Genomic DNA, 27,280 nt, shown 5'->3' with positions numbered 1-27,280 from the left:
CCCTGTCAGCCGCGCCAGACGCTCTCCGGCTTTGCAGCATTCAATAAAAATTCAGAAACATTTGGGCTGAAATCGCTGCTTTATCTGGAGGAGCCACAGCGCCGGGAGAGACCACTGCTGCGCGGGGGGAGCTCGGGGTCTCCGTCGCCCGGACGCGCGAGGTCTCCGCGCATCAGCGCCCGCGCCGCCCCCCGGGCGGCCCCGCGGACGCAGGGGGCTGGGGCTCGGTGGTCGCGCGCGGCCGGCTGGGGTCCCCGGCGCGCGCGGGGGGCGGCGGCCCGGCCGGGCTCCCCCCGCGCCCGCGGCTCAGGTGGGCCGTGCCCAGCGCTGGCGGAGCCCGGGTCCCCGTTCTGCCCGGGCTGGATGGCTCATTCTGCTGGCTGCGCGGTGGCGGCGGCTGTGTGTGCGCCGCGCCTCGCCGCTCCCCCCGGCCCCCCGAGCCCGGGGCGCGCGCTGCCGCCCGGGCCCCGCGGCGCCGCGGCCCGAGGCCCCGGGAAGCGCAGCCATGGCCCTGCGGAGGCTGGGGGCCGCGCTGCTGCTGCTGCCGCTGCTCGCCGCGGTGGAAGGTGAGCGGGCGGGCGGGCGGGCGGGCGATGGGGGCGGGGAGCGGCCGGGCACGGGCGGCCGCCGGCGCCCACCTCCGCCCCGCGGCCCGCAAAGTTTGCCCGGGGGCTCGCGCCGGGCGCAGGTGGCCGCGGGGAGGTGTGTCCGGCCGCGCCGGGAGGCGCGGGCCCCGCGGGCGCCCGGGGAGCGGCGGGCGCTGATTGACTGTGCCAGGAGGAGGCGAAGGGACCATCTTGCCGAGGCTTTGTAGCCAGCCCGGCGAGCGCCGCCCAGGGCCGGGGGGCTGCCCACGCGCGTTCGCCGCCCCCGGCCCGGGCACCCCCTTCGCGCGGGCCTGGCCTGGCTCGGCACGGGGTGGAGGGGCGCCGGCCCCGGGGCCCGGCGCGCAGTCGGGGCCGGAAAGTTTGGCAGGGAGCGGAGGGAGGGAGGCACCGCGGCTGGCCGGGGTGGGGGCCCGCGCGGTCTGCGCCCCCGGGATGCAGCCGGCGCCCCGAAGAGCGGAGGACTGGCAGAGTGGAAGTGAACGCGCCAGCCCCCCGCGCGGGTGCCTGCCCATCGCCCGCGGCGTACAATGGGGTCCCCTCCCCGGGAGGACTACGGGGAGGGGGGGATGGGTCCGTGGGCATCTCTCCGCTGCGCGGGGTCTCCGGGCACCCCTGCCGGCCACCGCCCCGCTGGCGGCAGAGCTCAGCGTGGCCGCCGGAGCCCCGGGAACTCTCCAGCTGCCGCCAGGGCCGGACCAGATGCTCTTGCCATGTGTTGGCCTTGGCCAGGGTCGCTGGTCCCTCTCCCCGCGGCTTTCGCGTGTTGGTACCACCCGACCCCCAAGGGCTCAGGGTGGCTGCCAGGTCCCCCGAGCCGGCTTGCTCTGCAGGGAAAGTTAGAGGGGTCTGGGTGTGTCCACCACAAATGGCCAAGCTTGTAGGGCAAGAAACGAACACGAATAATGGTTCTCATGTGTACTGCACTCACTGCAGGCAGCTCTCTGTGGTTTACAACGTGCTGCACAGTTGACAAGGTACTTTGAGCTTTACAAAGTGCTTTCCCACCCACACTTTCGTTGGATTCCCCAAAATAAGTCTTCCACCGAAGCCAGGTGGGTATGATTCTTACTCCCTTTTAGTAGAAAGGGAGACCAAGGCTCAGAAAAGTCAGTGGCTCACTCATAGCCATTGGGCGATAAAAGTAGAACCCAGGTCTGAGGTCTCCCGAGGCTGGGCTCTGTTCATACTGCTGGGTTTTCTTGCCCCTCAACAGGGTGACCCCTTCTAGGATTCTGCCACCATGGGCTGAGGAGTGAAGCGTATGTTTCCTCATCTCAGGCCACTTTGGGCTGGTGGGAAGCCCATTCTCAGGCAGCTCAAAAAAACCCACCAAAACAAAAACCTGATCAGACCGGGCATGGGGCTCTGCAAGCCGTGTGACAGGGGACCCTGTGTTGTAACTTTAGTTCTTCTAGTGACCACAGTTTGGAGGGGTGTCCCTAGATGGCAGCCAGTTTCTTGAACGGAGGCAGCTGTCCTCCGGCTCCTGGAGGATTTGGCGGCTGCCTGTGGTTTCCCAGAGTGGGGCCGCTGGGGCAGCGAGGGTGCCACGGGGCCCTGGGTGTGGAGGGCAGCCCTGGGGCCTGGCTGCTGGCGGGAGCTCCCTGGAATATGGCTGAGGTACCACTTATTAACTATGGCTTTGGGGAAATGACTCATGTGTTGGCCCGCTATACATTGGGATGTTTACAGTATTATGGGGAGCTTGGCATAAATATTGCTATTTAGGTTGCAGTCAGCGGTGCTGGAGGGGAAGAAAATTGGCCCCTCTTCACGTTGGAAGAGGCCTGGGTGTGTTTTTAATTACCGTGGGGTAGATGGAAGGCCCACGTCTGTCCGGCCACGGCCCTGGCTGGGGATGGTTGGGATCGGGTGAGCTGTGGCCCGGTGGCAGTGTGAGCCCCAGACACTGGGCTGATCAGCTGCTGACATCACAGGAGGAGATGGCTGCTTGGGCTGCCACTTGGGGGCAGGGTGGGAGGAGGGCACCCCAAGCCTTGCTTCAGGCTCTTTCTTTGCCCCTCCCCCCAACACTAAGGCGTCTAGTCTGTTAGGGGTTAACGAGGAGTTGGCCAATGGATGGGGATACGGTATGAGGTGGAGGTCTAGGGCCCTTCTTCTAATTTACTATCAGATTTTGGGCCAGCTCCTTCCCTTATAGGGGCCTCGGTTTCCCTGGGTGTAAAATGGTCTGGGTGATCTCTTGGGATTCCATGACATGCACCCACTCACTTCCTGTCTCTGAGCCTCGGTTTCTCCATTGTTAGATGACGGTTACCATAGTGCCCATCCTCCCTGTCTCACAGGGGTGTTTGTGAGATTCAGACGACATAACCGATGAGAAAAGGCCATGCTGAAGTGCGTGTGGCCTTCGGGGGGTGGACCATGAGGATGGACAGTGCTACTTGTGGCACCTCCCAGAAGAGACGGGGTCCACCTGCGAGCAGCACAGTCTGCGGAGACAGGTCTGAAGCTTGGGGCGGTTGAGGGCTGCCCCTGCAGTTCCCGATCCCCTGAGCCACGTGGCTGGCGTACCCTTCCCTCCCTTCTCCTCATACCCCGTAGTACCAAGGCTATCCCAAGCATTAAGATCCTGGGAAAGCCCTAGCCTTTGGAATGAGAGAGGGGAGGGAGAGGGTATGTGAATTGGGGCTGCGGGGTTCCTGGGTTAGTATGGTGAGCTGAGTATCTCCCCCCTAAACCACGAGACACCCCTACCCCCCCAAGAGGGAAACACAAGCCTGGAGCATCTGGAATGGGGGCTTAGAGAGGGATGGAAGTGCCCTGGGGGGACACATCCAACAAGAGAAGAGGCCAATGACAGACCAGCCACTAGATGGAATCCAGAGGTTGAAGTGGAGAGAAAATCGGTCTCCGTGCATTTGCTCATTTGATCTCCAAATATTTATGGAGCTTCCTCTTTGGCTGGAGTGGTGCTGGACCCTGGGGCCAGCAGGGAGAGGGGGACAAGCTGATACAGAAAACAGTTGGCACTATATAATGTGATAAGTGCGTCCCAGAGTGCTGCCAGGAGGAAGTTGTGTGCCACCTGGGGCAGCAGAGGCGGTTTAGGATGGAAGAGGGCTATTTTGTCTTTTACGGCTTTATTCTTTGCTTCATTTTCTCACTGCTTCCTTCTCCCTGCCATGAAGCTTTCACAGCCACCCATCACACTGAAGAACCGTGTTCTCAAAAGTTAAGGAGGTTGCCTTCGGGACTGTAGAGGATGAGGAGAGTTTTACCTGGAAAGAGAAGCAGCCTGTGTAAGGGACGTGGATGCATGATGACTGGGAACTTGCTTGGGTGCACCTGAGGGGGATGGGTGTTGAGGGCAGCCGTGGGAGACCAGGCTGAAAATGGAGGGCAGAGCAAATCCTGAAAGGCTGGGATGGAAGGCTGAGGAATTTGAACTTGATGCTGAGGGCAGTGGGGAGCCATTGAACGTTCTTGAGCCATTGAGGGACCTGGCTAGATTTGTCTTTTGGAAAAATCACTGACTTCCAGGGTGTGGGCTGTTCCGATGAGCCAAACCTGGTCCCACACAGTTAAAAGGCCAGCTTATCTGTTCCCTACTAGACTGTGAGCTCCCTGAGGGAGCTCACCTGGCTTATTTTTATGTCCACAGCTGTGGTAAAAAGAGCTCGATTCAAATGCCACTTCCCCAGAGGCCTTCCCTGATTACCTCATCTAAAACAGGCTTAGTTCAGCCACTTTTTAACCCACCTTCTTTGTTTTGCTTCATAACACCCATGGCCACCCGAAAAAGTATCAGAGCTTTGTTAGTTTCCTTGTGTGTGTCCACCATTCCTGCTAGACTGTAGACTCCGGTAGGGGCGAGGGTTTTATCAGCCGCGTTTGCTACAGCGTCCCCAGCGCCTGGAACTGTGCCCAGCCCCGTGGGTCCCCAGTCACTGAATGACACGGTCAGCTACGGAACATTGAATGAATATGTGTTGAGTGAACGTATGAACGAATCTATCACATTGTGTTATGTGATAAATATCAGGAGAACGATACAGAGGTGAAGGAGTGTGTCCGCCTGGCCAGGGAGATGAAGGAAGTCTTCCTGGAGGGAGAAGCAGACGGGCTGGCTTGAACAGGGACACAGGATGCAGTTCAGCCAGAGCTGAGGATTCAAATGGGTGGAGCTATGTTCTAGACACGAGCCTGCCCTCCCCCAACCCCCCCAATACACTTCTTGTCTCTCCCACCCCCATCCCAGCTCTCTACTGGGTCCACCTCTTGAGCATTACCTATCTAAGACCCGGCGACCTTCAGTGGGATTAATTTGGAATTGGTTTTCCTTTTATGCTTGTTTCTTCTGCTTTTCATTTCTAAAGGAGGCTGCTTTCATGTATCCGTCTTAGCCAGGAAATCTGGGCTTAGATTTAAAGCCCAAATGCGGTAGAATTCAGAAGCAAGTTGACTTATTCATTCATTCCCCCATCCATCCGCGGGCACCTATTCCATGTCAGGGGCTGGGCAGGGAGAAGGGATTCTAGCTCTGGTGGGGAACAGGGCCAGCCAACTAATAGATAGTGTGGGGTAGAGAAGAAACGAAACGTTTGAGGGCAGTCAGACCTGGGTTTAAATCCCAGCATGCTGTGTGCCCTGGGCAAAGAACTCAGATTCCCTGGACTTTTGTTTCCCCAGGGGTTTCTGTGGGTACCCACATAAAGTGCCAGGCACTCAAGCACATGGCCATGAACATGAGATGTTCTTCTTGGCCCTTTGACTTCCCCTCCCTTAGAGCACCCGTGGGCATAGTCAGTGATGGCTGTGTCCTAATTTGGCCCCCTTTTTGGCATTTGGATTGTCCAGGCAACAAGTCAACCCTCAGTGTCTCTCTCAACCCATCACTCAGGCTCCCAAAGTCCCCCAGTCTTGGGATGGCAACCACACAAATGTGGGTGGGCCCAGAGCTCCATCGCTGCCTCCCCCTCCAGGGCCTTGTTGTGGACAAATACTTGGGTTCTTATACCAAGGGAGCGCTCAACATGGGTCCAGAGGCCTCCTTAGGTCTGGGAATCTGTGATCACCCTGAAATTGTAATTGAACACTGGATGTTAATGCAGATTTTCCTAGGAAGAGAGGCCTTAGTTTCAGAAGTTTCTCAGTAATGGTGAAAACACCAGCCTACACCTGGGCACACAGTGGGGGGCTGGCTACCCCTAACTCTGGAGTTCCAGATTCGCTCCCACCCCTGGCCAGCCCTTCTGCCCTGCTGTGGCCCCAGTGCCTCCCAGGGGTTGTCCTTCCTGAGGCTTTTGCACCCCCACCCCACCCCTTCATCAAGGTTTTGCATCAGCCTCAGAGCAGGGGTGTGGTGAGGTTCTCTGGGCAGCTGTGCTGGGCAACTCGGCCACCCAGGGCTCACCTATGGGCTCAGGCCACTGGTCAGACCCCTTCACACAGAGAGACCCCTGCAGAAAGGTGTGGATGGAGCTGGCTTGATAGGAGGCCTGGACTGGGCAAGGCAGGGGAGCCCTTGCTCCCTCCCTGGGTGGAGGGGTGAGATCAGGACATCCTGGCCGAGGTGGGCCTGGCCTGCTTGCCTGACTTAGCTGGGGAGTCAATAGATCAGGAACAAGGCCAGGGAATCTGTACCTTCAGTATACTCCCCTGGTCTTTTCCATTGGGCAGGCAGATTTGTCCCCCAGAGGCCTAAGATAAAACACAGGACTCCTGGGACAGAGGAAGAGAAACCTCAGCGGTAAACTGGAAAAGACTGAAATGAAGTGAAATCAATCAGAGTTAGCGCCACCTGCCCGGGCCGCCTGCCTGCTGGTGAACAGAGAGCCTGCGCTGGGGGAGGGCAGGGAAGAATGTTTGCACAGCTCCCAGGGGTGGGGCGGGCCGTTGTGCCACAGCACCTGGAAGCTTCCTGATTGGGATCAGCTCAGTCTGATAAGGCTGCTTGAAAGCCCTTTAGGGCCTCTTAAGGCAGCTGCCTCCTGGAGGGTGGGAGAAGAGACACCTGTCTCTTTGGCGCCCCTGTGTCACCTGGGGAGCTTGCCCAGGCCACCTTAGTCTGGGCCATGCTAGGTGAGCTTCCTGGAACCATCTGTCCCCTTGCTCCAGCCCCCTGGGGGTGCGGGTGTCCTCAGGGAGGAGACCTTCCCTGCTCCGTGGCCTTGAACAAGTGATGCGTAGAGCCTTAACTCCCCTATCTGTGACTGGAGATGTAAATGCATCTGCTTGTCAAAAGCTCCCGGCAAGGATTAAATGAGATGCTATATACAGTGACCAGCAGTGCAACCTGACCCGTGGCCGGACTGATACTCATGAGTTGTCATTACTATGGAATGTCAGTACCTTTGCTCCCCACCAGAGCACTTCCCACAGTCCTCTAGCTTAGCCCTGACCCCTTTTTCTCTTGCTCTATAAACAGCATAGCCTGGGGGCTACAAGAAGGCCTTCTGGAGTCAGACTGTCCTTTACTGTGTGTCCTCTGGTTGATTACTTAACCTGTCATCTCTAAAATGGGGATAACAGCAGTTTCCAGCTCTTGAGATGGTTGTGAGGAATGGATGTGTTGATCCCTAAAAAGATAAAGCCGAGTCCATGCCTCAAGTGTGATGCTCATTCAGTAAATATGAGCTGGTTGGTATTACTCGAGACCAGCCAGAAACTGGATTCAGAGTAGGGGAATGTGGGTGCTGTTTTACTGGGGGGACTCTGTCTCTGGCTTTCCCTCACGCCTCTTCACTCAACTTTGGGGGAGACCAGACACAGAGTTAAGTTCCGAGCCTTATAGGGCAAGGGTCTGACTCTTCCTGGATAGTTGCGAGGCCCCTCCAGCCTCTCTGTCTGGGACCCATCCAGGTTTTCCTCAAAGGCCCCATCCCTGGCCCAGTTCTGCCTCCCTAATCTTAGGAAGGGGGTAAGATCTTCTACAGCTATGCTTTCCTTCTTGGCACCAACTTCCATACCGTGTTAATGACATCAGCCATCAATTCTTGTGCCAGACGCTCGATTAAGGGCATCGAGTATGTCACATCTGATACACTTGCCCCAAGAGCCCCACCAGGCGGTTTTATTATTATGCCCATTTTACAGATGAGAAAACCGAAGCTCAGAGTTTTGGCCCAAGGACACAAAGCGAGGCAGTGGGAGTCCGGGATTCAAACCCAGGTCTGGGCGACTCCAAAGCTCTTGGCTCTGCACTGCCACTCAAGCCGCTTCTGGAATGTACCTCCCGGCTCAGAGGAAGGGCTTGGCTCTGGCGAGGGTCTCCAGGGCAGCCGTCCAGCCTCTGACTCCATCAACATCCTGAGATAATGCAAGCGGGAGGGTTCTGGAACTCACAAACCTGCCATAAAAATGCAATCTCTGTCATAATGGCCAGAATAATGTTGTTCTAACTTAGACAAATCGGGTGTTAACTCGTTACATTGTGAGGGGCGCCTCCACAGAGAACTGAGGCTATGGAACAGCGACAGGGCCATTTGTAGCTCGTACTTCCAAATCCATTCGTTCATCGGGTTTTCATAGCAACCCAGTAAGTGGGCAGGAGCCATGGGGCCCATTGTAGAGATGAGGAAACTGAGGCCTGAGGGGATAACGCTACTTGCCCAAGGTCAGCGGCCAGACCAAGCCTGAAGCCCAAGGCCAGTCTCAATGGCCCAGAGATCATCCACCCAACTTGAATTCCTGGCCAACATTTAGAAATCAAGAGATTTTAGAGAGAAATCCTCTTTCTGGCTTCTGTGAAAAGTCAGACAATCTGGCTTCGCTGGGCCCACGTCCCACGGGGCCACAGTTGGCTGGAGCCGAATCGTGGCTGCCTCTTCAGACAACATGTGAGTGCCAGGGGTAACTTGCTACCAGCTTGCGTCACACATTTGTGTGACTCTTCTTACCCTTGTGGGTGCGAGTTTTCCTGCCAGATCTGCCCCCCTCTCTCTGTGTGATTTGGAGTAAATTCCTTCTTCTCTCTGGGCCTCAGCTGCCTCTTCCATAAAGCGAGGGGGTGGGACTCGGTGGTTTTGGGGGCCCTTCCAGCTCCGGGATTCAATGTCCAGTGCCAGGCTCCAGGCAATGGAGGGGAGACCTATAAAAAGTAACAGGGCTTTGCTCCTGGAAAGTGTATCAGTTATCTTTTGCTGCATAACAAGTCACCCCAAAACTTACTGACTGGCTTGAAACAGAGATCTGTTCTTTCTCCTGATTCAGTGGACTGGCTGGGTTCCGCTGGGCGTTCATTGGTGTCAGCTGGGATCACTCACAAGCCCACGCTCAGCTGGGTTGTGGGGGAAGGCCCATCCTGGCTTCACATGCCCTCTCTGAGGCCCTGGCAGGGATGGCAGGGCCTGGCCCCATTCCTCAGGATCTCTCACCGTTAGTAGCCCAGACTGGCTTGCTTTCCTTGGTGGCTGGCTTCCAGGATGGAGAAGCAGAAACTTCCCGGTCTTCTAAAGACCCGGGCTCTAACATCACGAAACATCGCCCTTGCTGCCGAAAAAGTCACAAAGCATCTTGGATTCATCCCAGGCTTCCTCACCAGGTTCAGTGTACAGGAAAAGACACTGGACTTGATTTTCTGCTCAATTGTTAAAGGAAAGCCCCACTCCTTCCCTCCTCCCCACCCCCTCCCTCCCTTCTTCCCTTACTCCTTCCTTTTAGCTCTATGTCCAATGTGGGGCTTAAACTCACCGCTCTGAGATCAACAGTCACATGCTATACTGACTGAGCCAGCTGGGCACCCCCAGGAAAGCCCCATTTCTTGGCCAAGGTTTGACACATAAAATTTGAGTCTGTGCTACTCGTAGTGTTCAACACGTCTTTGGAGTCGATGCTCAGAGCTCGGTGTCCCCTGCCCACCTATTCACCGCGGCACACGTCTCCGTGCGCCCTCAGCCAACCTGTGGTCCAGACTTAGGTTCAGACCCCCCTCAATGGGAGGAGCGGCTTTGTGTTTAGCAATGGAAGGCATTGTTGGTGGCCATATTTGGAGACGATCTGCCACAGGGAGTTTATAGTCTGGTGCAGGGGTGCGGGTAACAGGAAGCCAGAAACCTTGTTCCCTCCCTCCACCCCAGCACCGCCTCCCTGCATTGGCTTCCAGTGTTACCTGTCTCCCCTGAGACGGCACAGGACTCTCCGCTTCACCTTATCCCACGCCCAGCACAAAGCTCGTGATAGGCACGAAATAGATATTTATGCAGTCAATTACAAAGAATTGAAAACAGCAGCCGGAAATCACAGATCTTCAAGATCTGGCGTGAGGCTAGAGGCCAGAGAAGGAGGCCCTGGTCTGGTGGGACCGAATTTGGAGAATGGGGCCAAGGTGCCCCTGTGGCCCAGGGCAGGACACATCACCCCTTGAGGCCTCAGTTTCCTCATCAATACATTGAGGATCGTGATTTCACCCACCTCAGACGGCCATCGCAAGAAGCTACTGTGTTCTCCATTCAATTGCCAAAGAACCCATAACGGTGTGACTGTGGTTTGTCGCTCCCACCTTGGCCGGGGGCCACCATAGGAGTAGGGAAGCATTGGAGGAAACTACAAAGTCCAGGGGCATTGGCCTGTTGCTAGCAAATCTAAGTTAGGACCGCAGGTTGGCTCAGAGCACTTGGAGATACGTGCCGGGGTGAAGTGGGTGGGTGGGGGACACTGAGCTCTGAGCATCCCCTCCAAAGACCTGCTGAACACAATGAGCAACACAGAATCCAGATTTTATGTGTTAAAGCATTGAGCAGGAAATGGGGCTTCCCTCGGGCACCAGGGTGGCTCAGTCGGTTACCCATCCGGCCCTTGATTTCGGCTCAGGTCCTGATCTCATAAGGTTTGTGGGATGGAGCCCCGTATAGGGCTCTGCGCGGAGCGTGGAGACTGCTTGGGATTCTCTCTCTCCCTCGCTCTCTGCCCCTCCCCCACTCACAGGCTCTTGCGTGCACGCTCCCTCTCTCTCTCTCTCTCTCTCTCTCTCTCTCAAAATAAATAAACTTAAAAAGAAAAGGAAAGAAATGGGGCTTCTCTTTGCTGACTGAACAGAGAATCAAGCCCAACATAATACAGATAATAAATTCTAGGAGTAGCGGCCAGAGGACCCCAGACTCACAAGCTGGCCCTGGTTGTGAATGAGTGAGGTGAGCTGGGTGTTAGACGGTAACACCCCAGAGACAGCACACGACCTCTCGAAAGAAGGCAGGTGCTACCCACTCCTGACCGTGTTGCCGTGCCAGAATCGGGGTTCAGTTTTGCCAGATCTTCTGATTTTCAAAGTTTTGATGTTTATGGAAAAATGAGTTTCTTACACGTTTGCTCAGTTTATCCTAAAATAATAGTCCTGGCCAAAGCAAACCACGTTTGCTGGCTGGGTCTGGTTCACTGGCGGGCAGCTTACAAGCTCTAGGTTAGGTGTGTTGGGGAGAGTGAAATAGCAAGGGCGTTGTTATCTCCATTCTGTAGATGAGAAACTGGGTTTCTAAGAGCCGAAGTGACTTACCCAAGGTCACACAGCTGGTAGGTAGTGAGGTTGTTAGAAATGCCTCTTAACCTTGAATTGGGGGCATTTCTTTTCCTGTAACTCCCTCCACAGTCCCTGTTTCCTGCCTTCCAGAATAATGCAGAAGCAGAAGCTCCTTCTTGCAGGTGTCTGCCATGTTCGAAGGCAGAGGGCATGTCTTCCACCGGGCTTCTTCTTTGGGGCAGAGTTGCTGAACTGAAAGTACATGGTCTTACAATAGAACCATGCCACGGTGGACCTTTGGCTCTGACTCACGGCATCACCATGGCTCTTTTAACTTACCTCTTTGAGCCTCTGTTTCTTCCTCTGTGAAACGGGGCTAGGACAGTCTTCTAGGAAGAAAGTTCTTAGAGGATTCTGAAGGAAGAGCCGGGAAAGAAGCGACAAGGCAAGCTTCCCAGGCAATGGGACGGCATCTGCAAAGGTCCGGGTGGGAGGCCTCTGAGTGTGTGATGCTCCAGGGAGCTGGAGGGAGTCCCGTGTGGCTGAGAGCAGGGCATGCCAAGCACCGGGGCGGGGTGCAAGCTGCCTGGCCGCAGCAGGGAGAGAGCGTGGGGTCAGCATTCCCATTATGGCGACGACATATGTCCACAGCACCAACTTGTCACTTGGCCTGAGTCCATGGGAAGCCGGAAGGACAAAAAGCATCTGAAACGTGTAAGTGGGGAGAAAGCGGCTTAGCGCACAGTGGGATGCGTCCCGCTTGAATGGGGCTTCTCCGCCTCTCACGGGGAGGCAGAGCCTGGGAACAGCCTCGGCCAGAGCCCGCAGGGCCTTTCTGGAACCCACGAAAGACCGTGGCCCAGGGAGTCTGTTTGAGTCAGGGCCCCGGCCGGTACGTCCTCTTGCCTGCCCCATCAGTGTCAGCTGTCATTCCCCACGGCCTCAGATGGCAGCTCCTGTGGCTCTCGGGAGGACAGCCGAAAGGGCTCCTGAGCTGCCAAGGAGGCCCTGACGCTGGGTGTCCCCGAGCTGGCCCGGAAGCCCAGCCGTGCCAGCAAAGCTTGGGACTCCCTTCTGGAGCTGAAAGGGTTCTGATGTCCCCTTGGCCTGGGTCCAGGGATGTGGAAGAAGCAGGAGACGCAGGGGGAAGATCCCAGACTTGGGAGATAGGCAGACTGCTCAAATCCCGGCTTCTCCACTTGCCAGCTGTGACACCTTGGGTGAGTCACTTCATCGTCCTCAGCCTTGGTTCCTCATCTGTACAATGAGGGCGATAGCACCTACCCTGTGGTGCCGTTTGGGGAATTAAAAGAGATAATGTATGGGGGCGCCTGGGTGGCTCAGTGGGTTAAGCGGCCGACTTCGGCTCAGGTCATGATCTCGCGGTTCGTGAGATCCCCTCAAACGCGATTCGAGCCCCTCATTGGGCTCTGTGCTGACAGCTCAGAGCCTGGAGCCTGTTTCAGATTCTGTGTCTCCCTCTCTCTGACCCTCCCCCGTTCATGCTCTGTCTCCGTCTCAAAAATAAATAAACGTTAAAAAAAAAAATTAAAAAAAAAAGAGAGATAACGTATGAAAAGTAGGTGTTTACCGAACCTTTCCCAGCTTCAGTTTCTCAGCTGTTCCATGAGCATAGTAATAATAATGAAATCAGCAGCTAACATTTATGGAGGGTTTGCTAGAGACCAGGCACTGTGTTTAGGTGTTATTATTACCTGTATCCTACAGATGAAAAAAATCAAGGCTTGGAGACATTAAATAATTTGCCTACAGCCATTCGGTCGGTAATGGAGCTAGAATCCAAAGTCAGGGAGCCTGACTTCAAGACAGATCAACAAAGAGCTGATTTCTTTCCTTGTTCCCTTTAATATTTCAAACATACAGGGAAGCTGACGGTATCGTAGAATAAACACCTGTGTGTCCTCCACCTAGATTCAACAGTTGTGAACATTTTTGCCACATCTGCATCTCCTTTTGCACGGGTACGTGTACACATGTATGGGCGTCTGACCATACGTTATAGACGTGGACAAAGACCTAGTGTTTACTGAGAATTGATCCGGTGATGTCTGAAGCCCACACTGTTAACCATTCTTTTAGATCACATGTTGAACATCGGCAGCAATTGGGAAGCGTACTTCCCCCTGGGTTGCCTCATTCAGTCCTAGTCTTCCCGGGCCTAGGAGGGAGCTACCAGGGCCTTTATCATTTTCAGAATGGAAAGAAAGACTCAGAGGTTAAGTAACTTGCAGCAAAATATGGGGTTGGGATTTATACCTATGTCTGCTTGATGGCAAAGCCTGTCCCACAAAACTTTGGGGGGCCCGCTTTTCTCCCTTCCAGATGTACCCCTCTTATAACCACCAGAACACAACCCAGGTCAGCAGATGGCAGCTTGGCTCCCCGCAGGGGGATGTAGTCCTTTCTTTATAGAAATCAAGGGGAAATTATAGAGTCCAGCGGGCTCAGAAAAACTGGGGACTGGTGCATAGTCCACAGTTAACCAGGTGGTTATGAGGTCTCAGGCCTTTGGACTTCTAGAATCCACCATGCTATTTCATGTTTCCCCCTTGCCTGGGCACCCCCATTACTTCTCTCTGGCTAATTTCTGCTGCTTATAAAGACCAAACTTGAGCATTTCCTCTTGTTTGAAGCTTGCCCTGACCTGTCTCTCTGGTCCCTCCTGCTTCTGTGGACAGTCTTGAGCCATCTATCCTTGGTGGCCTCTGTGTTCTTGATGGCACCTTTTTTTAAAAAAACATTTTTTTTAATGTTTATTTATTTGTGAGAGAGAGAACTCACGAACTGTGGGATCATGACCTGAGCCAAAATTGGATGCCCAACTGACTAAGCCACTCAGGCGCCCTGGTGGTAACTTGAACATATTACCTATTTTATAATGCATACATTAGACCATACTGTGTACTATGATATAGTACTGTGTCCTATATCAACACGTCTGGCTTCCCCCCGACCATACTGGGAGGTCCTCAACCATACTGGTTGAATAGTGTACAGCTGGATAAGTGGAGAGCAGCTGAACATTTGGAGTAGTGCTTGAGTGATTGATAGTTGGATGGGTGAGTGTCTGGATAGATAAAGGATAAATGAATGGACAGTTGCATGGATTGGATGGTTGGATGAATAATGGGCAATTTGAAGGTTGGTTGGATGATTCGATGGATGGATGGATGGATGGATGGTGGACAAGATGGTTTCATGAAGACTGGGTGGTTGGATGGCTGGGTGGCTGGACAGCTGAATGGCTGGCTGGATAACGGGTAGGATAGTTCCGTGTTTTAAATAGTTGGGTGAATAAATGGATGGAGGAATGAACAAGCACCAAAAGCAGAGTTCAGTTCTCCACCTCTCTAGATGCCCTTTGGTATCTGGACTGCGATATTTCCTTATTCTCTAGTTTCTGGCCCTGGAAAGAGCTGGCCAACAGCAGAAATCTCCAGGTTTGAGGAAACCTTCTGAGCCATTGACTGTGGATTTGCCAAACTTTCTGCTTGGAGGAGTTCTGGAGAAGTTGGCCCCCACACTGAATTTCTGTAAAGTAAATCCTATTTTCCCATTGACTTGGCTCATACTTTTGGAGATATGTTCCTGCTGTCAGGGGCTGGTACTCTCGGAGGCTGGTGACAGGTGGAGGCAGAGCTGGAACTCCCCTGGGCATCAACTGCCCTGAGCTTCCACTCACTCAACCTTGAGAGCACAACTGATACTGGCCAGGGGCACAGGAGCTTGGAGCCAGGGGGAACAGATTTGGCATCTGGTCCCAGAAGCCTCATCTGCCAGTGGGATGCTAAGCTGCTGGGCTTCTGGGATGGCACGCTCAGTTTCCTCCAGACTTATCTGTTTCTGTTCATCTGTCCATACAAACTTCCTTCTTTTCCATATTCCACCTTCCTTCTATCCATCCATCCATCCATCCATCCATACCTCCATCCATCCATCCATCCATCCATCCATCATCTATCCATTTAACAGTCGTTTATGAAAGCCTATGGAATGCTAAAGGACACAGAAAGGAATCAAACAGAAATGACACTGTGATGTCAATGAGTTATATCCCAGTAGAAGGTTAGGACAGCTCTCCTCCCTCTTCTTCCTTTTCTATCTCTTCTCTCTCTTCCCTTTCTTGTTCTCTTTCTTCTCTTCCTTCAACAGCATCATCATAGCAGACTCTCCCTACTGGGTCCCTATTACACGCTGGGCACCATACTGGCTGCTTTTCGGATGTGTTCTCACTGAATCCCCTCAACAACTGTGCATAATAGTGACTAACATTTGCTTTGCAGATGAAAAAGCAGGTTCAGAGATGATGGAATGTATTGAGCGCTAAGGGGAACTGTCTTCTAGCCTGGGCTGTTGGAGAAGGGGTATTTGGCTACATAGGATTTTTGACACACAAGGAATGGAATGAAGGGCATTCTTAGCAGAGGGCACAGCCTGAGCACAGCCCTAGAGGCTGGAAAAGCGCAGGTGTGCAGAAGCCACAGTGAACATAAGTGTGTGAGAGAAATGGGAGGTGAGGCTGGCGGAAGAAGTCTACACCAGGGAAGAGAGGCCTCGAGTGACAAGCTAGGGCATTTGGACTCGGTGCTGGAGGCAGTAGGCAGTCACTGAAAGAAAGCAAAGGCAGGGAAAGGTTCAGGAAGATGGCTGTGGAGGCTGGCATCAGGGGAAGGATCCAGAGCAAAGAGAGGCAGGCTCAAGGCTGAAAGGGGCCGTGTAGGTCTGCCCTCAAATAAGCCAGACCCTGGGTGCGGGGCAATCCCGTGCAGCCAGTTACTCTGGCTGTGGGAGGGCCCAGAATGTACTGGGAAGGTGGGCCAGAATGGTGGGGACCCTGAAAGAGTGAGCATGTCAGAGGAGGGTAGCTACCTGGCCCCTTCTTCCTCAACCGGAGCCCTCCGGCTCCCAGAGTGCTCTTTGGGGTCCTGTCCTTCCCCTGCGCACCGCCCCCCCCTCACTTCACCCCTCCATGCCAGGGAAGGGTTGTGGGCATGCTGCTGGGGCTCAGCCCTTCCATAGAGCCCAGGCAACCCAAGCAGCACACTGGGAACCATCCAGCATTCAAAATACTACAGCTGGGAAACTTAGGCCCAGAAAGAGACAGCACCTGCCTGAGGTCACAGAAAGTCAGCTGCAGGCCTAGAACTTGGGGCTAGATCCGTAGCCCTAAAATTCTTCATGAGGGAGATTAAGACCTTTAAAGTCATTAAGACCTTTCCTAGCCATAGAGACTTGGATAAATTACTTAATATCTGCCTCTAACCGTTTTGAAAATGAGGTGGAACAAAAGTAAATAGTGGAGATTTCAAAAATGACTTAACCGTTCTGACCTTCAGTTTACCCTGCTGTAAAATGGGAATAATAACAACAAAAACAAAGCATCGGTTGGTCATTTTTCTCCCTGTAAGAGTGTAAGCTTCACAAAGGCAAGGATTGTTGTCTCTTATTTACGAGTGTCCAGCATGGTGCCTGGGACATAGCATCAGTCATCAGCAAATGAATGAATGAATGAGAAATAGCCATCATTTATGGACTCCTTGCAGTGTGCCAGACCCTGCACAAAGCCTTTTATGTGCAGATTCCTGCTTAATCTCAGAACAACCCCACTGAGTGGGTATGATTATCTCCACTTTACAGGTGAGGAAACTGAGGCTCAGAGAGGTCGCGTATGACTTGCCCGTGGTCACAGGTCTCCCGAGCGATATTGCTGGGATTGAACCCTGCTCTGTGTGACCCTACGCCATGGTGTTACTGGACCTGTTTCAGGGCCTGGCACAAAGCAGAGCTGGATGAATGGTGTCCCTTGCTCTCTTCTCTCTCATTACCCTTCCCTGGACCTCAGTTGTCCTATGTGGAAAGCTTCGGGGCTGCACCCTGGCCCCCTCAGTGTCCTTCCACGGGGACCTCTCACACTAAGGAGGACCTTCCCCTTCCATCCACCATCCCAGCTGACACCTCTCTGGCCAGTTGTCCTGCTGGTCGTGACCAACTCCCAATCCAAAGAGGAAAGGCCTCTGGAGGTTGTTCAACACTCACTTCCCCTCCTGGGATGCTAGCACCTCTGCTGGCTTCCTGAGGGGCCCCAGTTGGCCTCTAGACGGATCCACCTGGATGGCAGCACCCGGTGGCCTTCGGGAGGGGCGTTTTCTCCCTGATGGCGTCCGTCCCAAGGTGCGAGGCTTCAGCTGCACGCGGCGGCCGAGCTGCTGCTCTGTCTGGAGCACTGCTCAGAGAAACAAACACAGCTGTGTTTATTCCAGAAATTACACATCCTGATAATCTGCTCACTCGGGGTAATGCCTCCCAGTTAGGATCACAGGGGGAGCCGCGCCGAGTTTCCTGAGTTTCTGGGCGGATTTTAATTCTCTGTAACAACTGTTCTGTTGGGCAGACCTTGGCCAGCGAGTAGACCTCGGGCAGGAGACACCTAGATACCTTTGGAAGGCTCAGTCCTGAGGGTGCTGGGAATTCTCACCTTTGCCTGAGATGCTGGGAGGAGAGGATATTTTGCCTGGAAGTTTCCAAATTGGGGGACCTGAGTCTGACACACCCCCCCCCCGCCCCCAACCCTGGCCACACTGGGACACAGACACAGAAACATATGGACCTATGTTAGGAGAATATCACCTGGAATTGGGTTTTGAATCCCAGAATGTTTCTCTAAAACATTCCTGTGACTTCCTATTTCTTTTAGGATAAAGACCCACCATTGTCAGGGGCCAGAGGCCCTGCTTGGTCTGGCTGCTGCCCGTTCCCTGTCTTGTCTCTGTCACCCACTCATCTAGGAGTTCCAGCCACTCTGGCTTTTTGATTCCTTAGATTCCCTTCCAGCATTTCCTTTGCAGTGACTGGTCCCTTTGTATGGAATGCTGTTCCCTTCACTAATCACCTGGATAATTCTCACCCATCCTCCACTTTTCCAGGGAAGTTTCCCTGAGTTCCCTGATAGCTCCACAGGTTGATGTTTCGTAGTGTTTGTCAAAGTCATTATTTTCAAATAATTAGTGTGTTTCTGTGCTCATCTGCCTCTCCCACCGGACTGTAAATTCCATAAGAGAGGGGCCGTTATTGAATTGCTTTATCACTAGAGTCCCCAGGCCTAACATAGTGCCTGGCCCATAGTAGGTGCTCAGTAAATATGCACTGATTGGAAGAATGAACGAATGAACGAACGAACGGTTCTTGGGTTAAACGAAAGGAGGATGTGCTTCTGTTTGTTCTTTTGGGTGACAGTTGGCAAAGTGCTGTGACATCCGTCATCTCTTTAATTGAACAGACTGGTATTGAAGTCTGCAGGGGCTTGGCACAGGGCCAGGCCCCAGGGTGGGGGTGGGGGACCCAGAGTGAATCAGGCATCATGGGCCTTGTCTTCAGGAGCTCACACACTGGATGTGCACAGCCCCCTGGGAGGAAGAGCCCACTGGGATTGTTCTAGATGGATGGAGGAGGCTTCGGATACTCAGAGAAGGGAAGAAACTTGGTGGGGCCGTACAGGGGGTAAATGGGGACAGATGCACATTCAGATATGGTGGATATCAAGCCTGCTGACCCTTCCCTTGCTTCTCTCTGGCACGCGGATGGGTGTGGCCAATAGGTCCCTGGCCTCTGAGGGTCTGCAGCCTGGTGTCTTGACATCCAAGCCTCTTACCCGTGCCTGTAGGCAGTATGGACTGTCCTGCTGATGGGTGGTAAGGATGCTGAGAAGAAAATTAGAGCAGAGCAGAGGTCTTTCAGAGGAGGCGATGTTTGAGTGTTTGACCAACACTCAGCCGGGTGCTGCCTTGCTGAATGAAGCAAGGGATGGAGCTCTGTGGAGACCTAGAGGAGGCTGTTCCAGGCAATGGGAGAGTTAGTGCAAAGGCCCTGAGGCAGGAACATGTGAAGAGGCTAGTGCACTGGAGCAGGAAGGATGGGGGAGAGGCAGGGGAGGAGAGTAGGAGGAGATGACATCAGAAGGGACAGGGGCCACTGTCAGGTGGCGGGGTGGGGACTTGTCGATAGACCGCCTTGGTTTTGCTCCCTGAGCTGCTTCATTCAATTTGGGGTAAGGGAGGGGAAGAGAGGAAGCACAGTACGTTTCTTCTCTTCTCGCCCTGACCCTTTACCCCTCCCCCCGCCCCAGGAGGCTCTATTGGCATTTGTGATGCAAAAGTATCTGTCTTCTTGTTTGTAACACAAATTAATAATTTATTGACAACTCGATCCCCTGGCAGCTGCACTGGCGACTCCAGCACGTGCTGGGCTGTTGTGGGGACTGGAAGGCAGGGGACAGGCCTGGCATGGGTGCCGGCCCAGCCTTGATCAGGACCCACAGGGCGACTGCCCGGTGCCTTTCCCTCTTTGGACCGTGGCTCATCTATCTAGGATGAGAGGATGTGACTTGGTACCTTCTGCCCTGGCCAGCATGACCGCGTGGCCCGCATCCTGGGACCGAGGCCCATTAAGCACCTGCCATGTGCTGAGATCCTTGAAGCAGTACATAGAGGACTAAGCCTTGTGGCCCGCACCGCCTCCCCCCACCCCGCCCCGCCCAGCCCAGGGAGGTCAGTCTCAGCGAGAAGACCGAGTTAAACAATAGACCTAGGTCCTAGATGGTTAAAGAAAGCCAGGCTGTGTGCTGCAGTGGAGGGCAGCTGACTGGGGGGCTCCCAGCTCTTATTAGATGTGACCCAGGACAAGTTGCTTTGCCTCTCAGAACCCCACTTTCCTTGCCTGACGAAGGGGGATAATGAGAGTCTACACATACCTTTATTCAGTTGTGACACATAGTAAGTGCTCTGTAAATGATCATCATCACTGCGTAGAGGGCAGGACACAGAAGCCAGAGGATGCCTCTGTCCAGGCTGTGCCCGGTCCCAGTCCACATCCAAGGAGATTTTGCCTGATCCTCGGGCCCCGCCATAGTCTCAGGGTTTGCCCCTGGGTCTCAGACCTTGCAGAGCCCAGCAGCAGTGGCCCGGGAGCCAGCGCCATCTAGAGGAAAGGGCTCCATTTCAGGGCCTGAGAGACATTCGCCAGCTGTGTAACCCCAGGCTGGGGACAGAGCCTCTCTGAGCTCCAGGGGTGATGAGTGTCCCCATCTGTGAGGTGGGGATAATAAAAAGAGCTGCCTCCCAGAGTTGCTGTGGGGATGAAATTTGGAAAGGGCTCAGAGGGTGGGGCTCAGTGCATTCTGGCTCCCTTCTGCCCAGATGTGTGGGCCAGTTGCCTCCCAGGAGTGGGAGCTGAGGGCTGCGGGGCCCTGGGAAAGGTGAGGGGGGCACGGGGAAGGTGGTGGGCAGATGCCTGGAGATGAGAGGCAGGAGGACTTGGGGAGGGCTCGGGGGCAGCCAGAGGGCGGATCTAACAGTTCTCTTTAATTTTTGAGAAAACCTTTCCCCCATCTTCATATAATTAAGAGTATTTTTAAAATGCTGTGTTGAAACAAAAATAGTCCATTTCCATATGACCTCATTTCATTCCACGCCCCCCACCACACACACACACACACACACACACACACACACACACACGACCAGAAGTTAAAGCTGCCTTTTGTGCCTCTGCTAGAGTGTGTGTGTGTGTGTGTGTGTGTGTGTGTATGTCTTGTTTGTTTTTGTTTTTGTTTTTGTTTTGCCTAGCAGGTAAATATTTAGGGGACTTCCTCTCTATTTTCTAATTTACAATCAGAGGCTCTTGAGGGGCTTTAACCAAAACTGACAACTGCAGCTCTCTGCAATTTAAAAGAGGTGCTCACAGGTCCTGTCTGAGTGGCTCTCCCTGGGTGCGGTCCTGGGTGGGGGAGGGTGTCACTGTGACCCACAGCGGGAGGGGGCGCCACACCATCTGCATTTTTTTACTAGCCAGCGTCTGGCCCTGGCCCTGACACATTCCACACTCAAACTCAGCCAGTGTCTGTGGACTGCAGATGAAGAATGAAGCCCATGATACCGGTGGAGAAACTGAGGCTCAGAAGTGAAAGCCCTTACCCAAGTGGATTTTTGCTCAGATTCAAACCCAGGACCGTCCACCTTCTCTGTGTGCCTTTCTAGTCAACCCCTTCATTTTCGGATGGGGAGAGCGAGACCCAGCGAGGACAAAGGGTTTATTGTGCAAGGTCGCAGGGAGATGGGTAATGATGGGAATGACAGCAAGTGTTAATACGGTGTGGACTTTACACAGTAGGTTCACTTAATAGGCTTGAGTACATTGTGCAGCCTCACTCTGTGCTTAGTGCATTGCCTTGTTGAATCAGCTGTGAGCAGGACTATTATTACCTCTGCCTTCAAGATAAGAAAACTGAATCTCTGGTAACTTTGGTACCTGCCCAAGGCCACGCGGCCAGTAAGTAGCAGAGTTGGGATTTGAACCCATGATCTTCTGACTCCACAGCCCGTGCTCAAAGCTACTATATCAGGCTGGTGGGACTTGGTGGAGACAGAGCCAAAAGGTGAACTCAGGACTCTGGACTCTTGGCCTCCTGGTTTCCAAAAACAAAACTCCACCCAAAAGGCAACCCCCATTAGGAACTCCTGAGTAGGAAGGACAGAGCTGTGCCCTGGTCCCCCCACTGGAGTTCAGCCTGGGGTGGGGCAGGGGGCTGGTGTCTCTCTCAGGCCTCTTTGTGTGGGGCTTGGGAGCAGCCCCAACAGTTTGCAGGGTCCCTTCACCTCCAGTCTCGACTGAGCCCCCTAACATCCTCTTTTCTTGGATTTTTTTTAATGTTTATTTCTGAGAGAGAGAGAGAGCGAGCGGAGGAGAGGAAGAGAGAGAGGGGGACAGAGTATCAGAAGCAGGCTCTGTGCTAACAGCAGAGAGCCCCATGTGGGGCTTGAACTCACAAACTGTGAGATCATGACCTGAGCTGAAGTCAGATACCTAACCGACTAAGCCACCCAGGTGCCCCCTCCTAACCTCCTCTTGAGACAAGCAGGGCAGGGCTCCCCAAGTCTTCAGATAGAGAAACTGAGGCCCAGAGATGTATGTGCACCCCGGGAGGGTGCAATGGAAACATCAATGTTCTTTGATTGTAGGTCTTAACTTCTTTGGGGTCATGAAGCGCCTTAAGCAGCTGTGAACTTCCCACCTCCCAGAAAACTTCAGGGAACTCAGATGCGAAGCTTCCATTGTAGTGCCCTGTGGTGCCAATGATAATGACGGTGGTGTCCTTTTGCTGCGTACCTGCTTCGCGGCAGGCAGAGTGTTTGACCCCATCTACACATCTTTTCATCTGGTCCTCATGACAGCCCTGCAAGATGGGAAACTGAGGCTCAGAGAGGGTAGCACTCGCAGCAGGGATTTGAACCAGCTCTGCCCCATCCTGCGGGTTGTACCGTCTTACCTCTGGCCTGGGGGGTGCAGTGCAACGGCATCCTCCCGAGGCTCCTGGCAAGAACCAGAGGCGCTGAGGAAGTTCAGAGTTCACGGTTAGCTTCCTCTGCCTTTGCAGACGAGTGCTGGCTTACTCGAGAACAGGGGCTCGGTCGGGGACCGGCTCCTCTCTACCTCCCTGGGAGCTCCCAACATGGTGTCTCTTCTTCTGCTTCCAAAGGATCTGATTTGGGGATGGCCCCTCTTGGTTCTATAGGACTGGAATCTCTGCAGTTTACGCTGGACTCATTTGGAGTTATCCAGACGGTGGTTTATCTAATTTGGGAAGCCCGTCTTCCCCGAAACTGCCCCTCCCGCCCCGGGACAGCCTACTCATTCTTCCAGGGCACTCAGACAGCTCTTGGGAAAGGAGTCTGCCTGAAGGCCAGGGAGGTGACAAGGTCACTGGACTTAGAGCAGAGCCCCTCGTTAGCAGAGCAGCCACGGGAGTCTTGTGTGGTGGTGAAGAGTGTGGGCTCTGGAGTCTGGTGGACCTGGGTTCGAATCCTGGCTCAGCCACTTGTGAGCTCTGTTACCTTAGACAGGCCGCTTTCCCTCTCTGAGCCTCAGTTCCCCGACAGTAAAATGAGGGTGAGAATATCGCACAGAGAGGCACGTAGCACCATGTCTGGCCCAGAGGAAGTGCTCGATAAGGCTAATGAGTTGGTCATCATTATTGTTGTCATAAGCAGAGGGCGTGTGTATGTGTGTGTGTGTAAGGGATCGTGCTGGCCAGATCGGTGTCTGCAGGAGGCTGGTCAGGGCTAGGCTCCCCCCCCTTTCCTCCTTGGCAAGACTGTACCTGGAGGGGGTTGAGTGAGGAGCAAGCAGGCCAGTGGGGAGGGCGGAGGGTTGGGGACGAGGAGGCCCCTCTTGCCTGGCTGGTGTGGGGAGTGAGGCCCAGGGGCCGGGCCCGAGGCACAAAAGACTCTTCCCTTCAGCTTCCCTCCCAAATAATTCTGGAGGCTGGACAAAGAGTTCCTCGGGGCCCTCTTCCCAGTGCATAAGGAGGGGCTCTGTCTAGCGCCCCCCCCCCCCCCCCACCAACCCGCCTTGGTCACCGTGCTGGCCGCAGCGTGATTCCCTAGGGGGTGGGACGGGGCCTGGGAGCATCAGGGGGGCCCTGCAGGCCGCGGTCTGGTTCCCATAGGAGGCCCCTTCACAGCTTCAGCGCAAGGCCCTTTGGGGGTGGGGGCAGCCTCTGCAGCCCGACACGTCTGTGCCGCTGACACTGTGGCAGGGTCACCGTGGATAAAGGCGCTGCCCAGACCCCGGGCCCAGCCTGGAATGGGGCTTTCTTGTCAGAGAGGAGCTTTTCTTCCCAGCACACTGTGGGGCGGCGGCAGGGGGTCACCCAGACTCAGAGGATAATGGAACTTCGTTGATGGAGACACAGGACCCAGCCTGCCCCCTCACTGCCCCTCATCAGAGCTGGGAGAGGGGGGGCTGGGGGCGTCTGGTTGGCTTAGAAATGTCAGCTGCCACCTTGGCAATGGTTCTTCTCTAAGGGAGACTCCCCCTAGAGGCCTCTGGGTATCTGTGAATCCAGCCATTGGCCGGACTAGGAATCTTGGGCCGGTCATGCAAGCCTCAGTTTCCTTACTTGGCTGGCTTCTGGATCTTGGGATAGTACCCAGGCCAGAGCCAGCCAGTCCTTTTCACCTGTGCTTGCCTTTCTCCCTGGCCATTCCCAAAACTCCCTGACACTCCATCCCTACAGCCACCACCTGAGCTCACCCTTCTTCTCCTGGACCGTGTCAGTGATCTCTGGACCCCACGGAGCATCACCACTGAGCCTTCAAAACTGCAGCTCAGACCATTCACTCCCCTGCTCAGACCTCGGGTCCTTCGTTGTCTAAAAAAGCAAAGTTAAACACTTTCTCCTGATTTTGCTAACCCAGCTGCTTGGTGACCTGGCTCTAGCCAACCTCCCTGCCTGTCCTATGTCATTTTCATCCGTAAAGTCTAGGTTTCATACGTATATGTCATAAACTGTGCCCCTAGACCTTTGTTCAGGCCCTAGCTGTTGCCTAGAATGAATGCCTTTCTCTGTCTAGCAAACTCCTAGTCATCCTTCAAGGCCCAACTCAAATGTCCCCTCCTTAGTATATCCTGCTTTGCACTCACCCTCGGTTCTTTATTCACAGCTCCTTTATAGGTGACCTTGTAACACCAGAGTGTAGCTAATTTTGTCCACATCAGCCTCCCCTGTTAGGCTGGAATGTAGACACTTTCCAGTCTTCATCATTGGGCTGCCAATGCCCAGCACAGGGTCTGTTACCAGCGGGCTCTTAAACTGATGCTTTATGAATGAGGGAATGAATGAAGACACTGTCTGCCCATAAAAATAACTTCCTCCTCTATCCTAGAAGCTTTTACAACTCAGCGTGACGCCCTCTCAAGACCTTGCAAGTGGGAGGAAGTGATCATAATACACAGGCTGTTCCCAATGCATCAAAAACTAGGCGGAACCCAGAATGATACTGGAGCTGGGTCTTGGGCCAGAACAAGGTGGCTTTTTTATCAGCCCAGCCCTTCAAAAGCTCCTTGAGTTCATGCCCTGCCTTCAGCAGGACCTAATGAACCCATTTACAGGTGAAAAACACCAACTTGTCTCAGAGATGAGAAATCCCCACTTTGGGGCTGGAGGGCTTCTTGGGAGCCCACCCGGGCCCAGCCCCCTCTTCGGGGATGATTTTCACAGAAGCACAGATGGCTTTATTCACTTGGGAGTCTGGTCTTAGCTTTCCTTCCTCTCTTCCCTTTATCATTTTCTTGTTCCTAAATATGTCTGTCTCTATCCATGTCTGTGCCGATGATCTTTCCAAAGCCAGGAAACCTCAAATGTTCTTGGTCTCAAGCCCTCAAGCATCAGTGGTGAATAATGATAATGGTCACTAGAGTAATAGTTTCCATCTCTGAGCATGCTGGGTGCCAGGTGCTGTGCTGAGCTCTGCCGGTACCCTATCCCATTGCACCCCCCTCGCAGCTCCTGGGAGTGGGGGCTGCCATCATCCCCGTATTGCGGCTGAGAAAACCAGGGTTTACAGAAGCAAAGTCATTTTCCTGAAGTTGCCCAGCTAGTAAGTGCAGAGCCGGGGTTCAAATCTCCGTATGAGTTCCTTGCACTTTCCTGTTCGGGGACCACACTGCAGCTACCAACCCATGCGTTTATTCATGCAGTAGCTATTGAGGGAGTCTGTGTGCCATCATCAATCACTTTGGGGCTTTTTTGTTTGTTTTTTTGAAAGAGAGAGCACGAGTGAGCAAGGGGCAGAGAGAGAAGGAGAGAGAGAGAATTCCACGAGGGGCAGTGGGGAGGGAGAGGGAGAGACAGAGGGAGAGGGAGAGAGTATGGAGCCTGATTGGGGGGGGGGGGGGCTCGAGTTCACCTGATAACAGGGCTCGAACTCACGAACCGAGAGATGACCTGAGCCAAAGTCGGATGCTTAACCAACTGTACCGCCCAGGTGCCCCCTGTTATCAGTCACTTTGATCCTATAATCATGCCTTGCATTCAACAGATGTCTACTGAGGATCTACTATGTGCCAGGGCTCTGCTGCAGAGGTTTCCAGGGGAGAGGAGATTAGAGTGAGACCTGGTGATTGGTAGAGAGGAGGAGAGGTATTCTCAAGCCCTGTTGGAGGAATCCCTCGGGCAAGGCATCCCCACAGTCTGACAGTTTGGGGATCATGCCCCCGACATATCAGGAGTGAGAGAACATGTGGGAGTCTTGGCTGGCATCCTGAGGCATTTTCAGAGTTTTGGAATCGGCCCCCATGGCTTCTAGTCTTAGCTGCCACCTTTTCCTTTTCACTACGTCCCCCCCTCCCTAAGCCTCGTTTCTGAAATGAGCTGAACTGCCCAGCTCACCTGGCTATTCCAATGCCCCAAAGAGCCCATCTGGATGGAGGGCCTGGCCCCGTGGGTCCCACCCACGCCAGTCTGGGCATGTGTGCTGTCACATATGGATGGCCCCTGGGGAGTCAGCATCAGAGAGACTTGTGTGAGCCCACCCGGCACAGCAGCCCAGCCCCAGAGCTGGGAGCGGAGTGCGGGCTCCCTGCCCCCACGCCCAGCCTGGCCTGGAATCAGACTTGGATTTGATGAGTGATTCATAACCTGACGCTGCAGAAAGTTTGCTGGGCCGCAAAAGGGCTGCCCGGGGTTTGTGGTTTTGAACGCAGAGAAGAATTCCCTCATCGGCTCAGGGTAGGATAACTTACTTGTTGAGAGAGACATTTTCACAAAATAAATCCTTAGAGAAACCAGGCGCTGAGGCAGGGAGGCCTGGGGAGGGATTATCTAAATAAACCCCGTTTTTGAAGCCTCAGGCCCAAACGATCTGCCTGAGCCTTTTGTTGTTTCCTTGTACTCAGCGTGAGGTCCCCAGGGACCCTGAGATCTTTTTCAATGGTACCAATGCATCCAGGTCCTTTCCATCTGGGTGATGCCCCCATCATTTGGCCTCACTATAATTCTCTTCGAATAGGGTTACTGGGGTATGGGTTTTTTTTGGGGGGGGGGCAGGCATAGGTGTCATGATTAGTCTACTTTTATTTTTTAAACAAGGTTGCTATTCATATTTTGGTCAGGACAGTTCTTTTGTGGGACTGTGCTGCCCACTGCAGAATATTTAGAACCCCAGGCTCCCCCGTGTAAATGCCAATAGCAGCCCTCCTTGTGCCTCCACAGTTCTTGTTTTTTTTTTTTTTTCAACGTTTTTTATTTATTTTTGGGACAGAGAGAGACAGAGCATGAACGGGGGAGGGGCAGAGAGAGAGGGAGACACAGAATCGGAAACAGGCTCCAGGCTCCGAGCCATCAGCCCAGAGCCTGACGCGGGGCTCGAACTCACGGACCGCGAGATCGTGACCTGGCTGA

The 27,280-nt window shown here is 54.1% G+C and overlaps 1 protein-coding gene across 5 annotated transcripts in view; it reads left to right on the top strand.

Moving 5' to 3' along the window:
- Positions 1 to 375: 375 nt before the first annotated feature.
- EPHB2 (EPH receptor B2) overlaps positions 376 to 27,280 on the top strand; it is a 194,114-nt gene continuing 167,209 nt past the window's right edge. For 3 of the 5 annotated variants that reach the window (XM_053898829.1, XM_053898827.1, XM_053898828.1), the window contains exon 1: positions 377 to 566. In XM_053898829.1, the coding sequence (XP_053754804.1) occupies positions 506 to 566 (61 nt within the window). In that variant the 5' untranslated portion in view covers positions 377 to 505. Of the gene's footprint in view, positions 567 to 27,280 lie in introns of all 5 variants that reach the window. The other 2 variants (XM_053898830.1, XM_053898826.1) reach the window with 1 other exon arrangement.

The sequence above is a fragment of the Panthera pardus genome, unplaced genomic scaffold (assembly GCF_024362965.1).
Source record: "Panthera pardus isolate Hobbes unplaced genomic scaffold, ASM2436296v1 HiC_scaffold_11, whole genome shotgun sequence".
Lineage (NCBI taxonomy): Eukaryota > Metazoa > Chordata > Mammalia > Carnivora > Felidae > Panthera > Panthera pardus.
The sequence above is the reverse complement of the archived record's forward strand: the minus strand, read 5'-3'. Positions and strand labels throughout refer to the sequence as shown.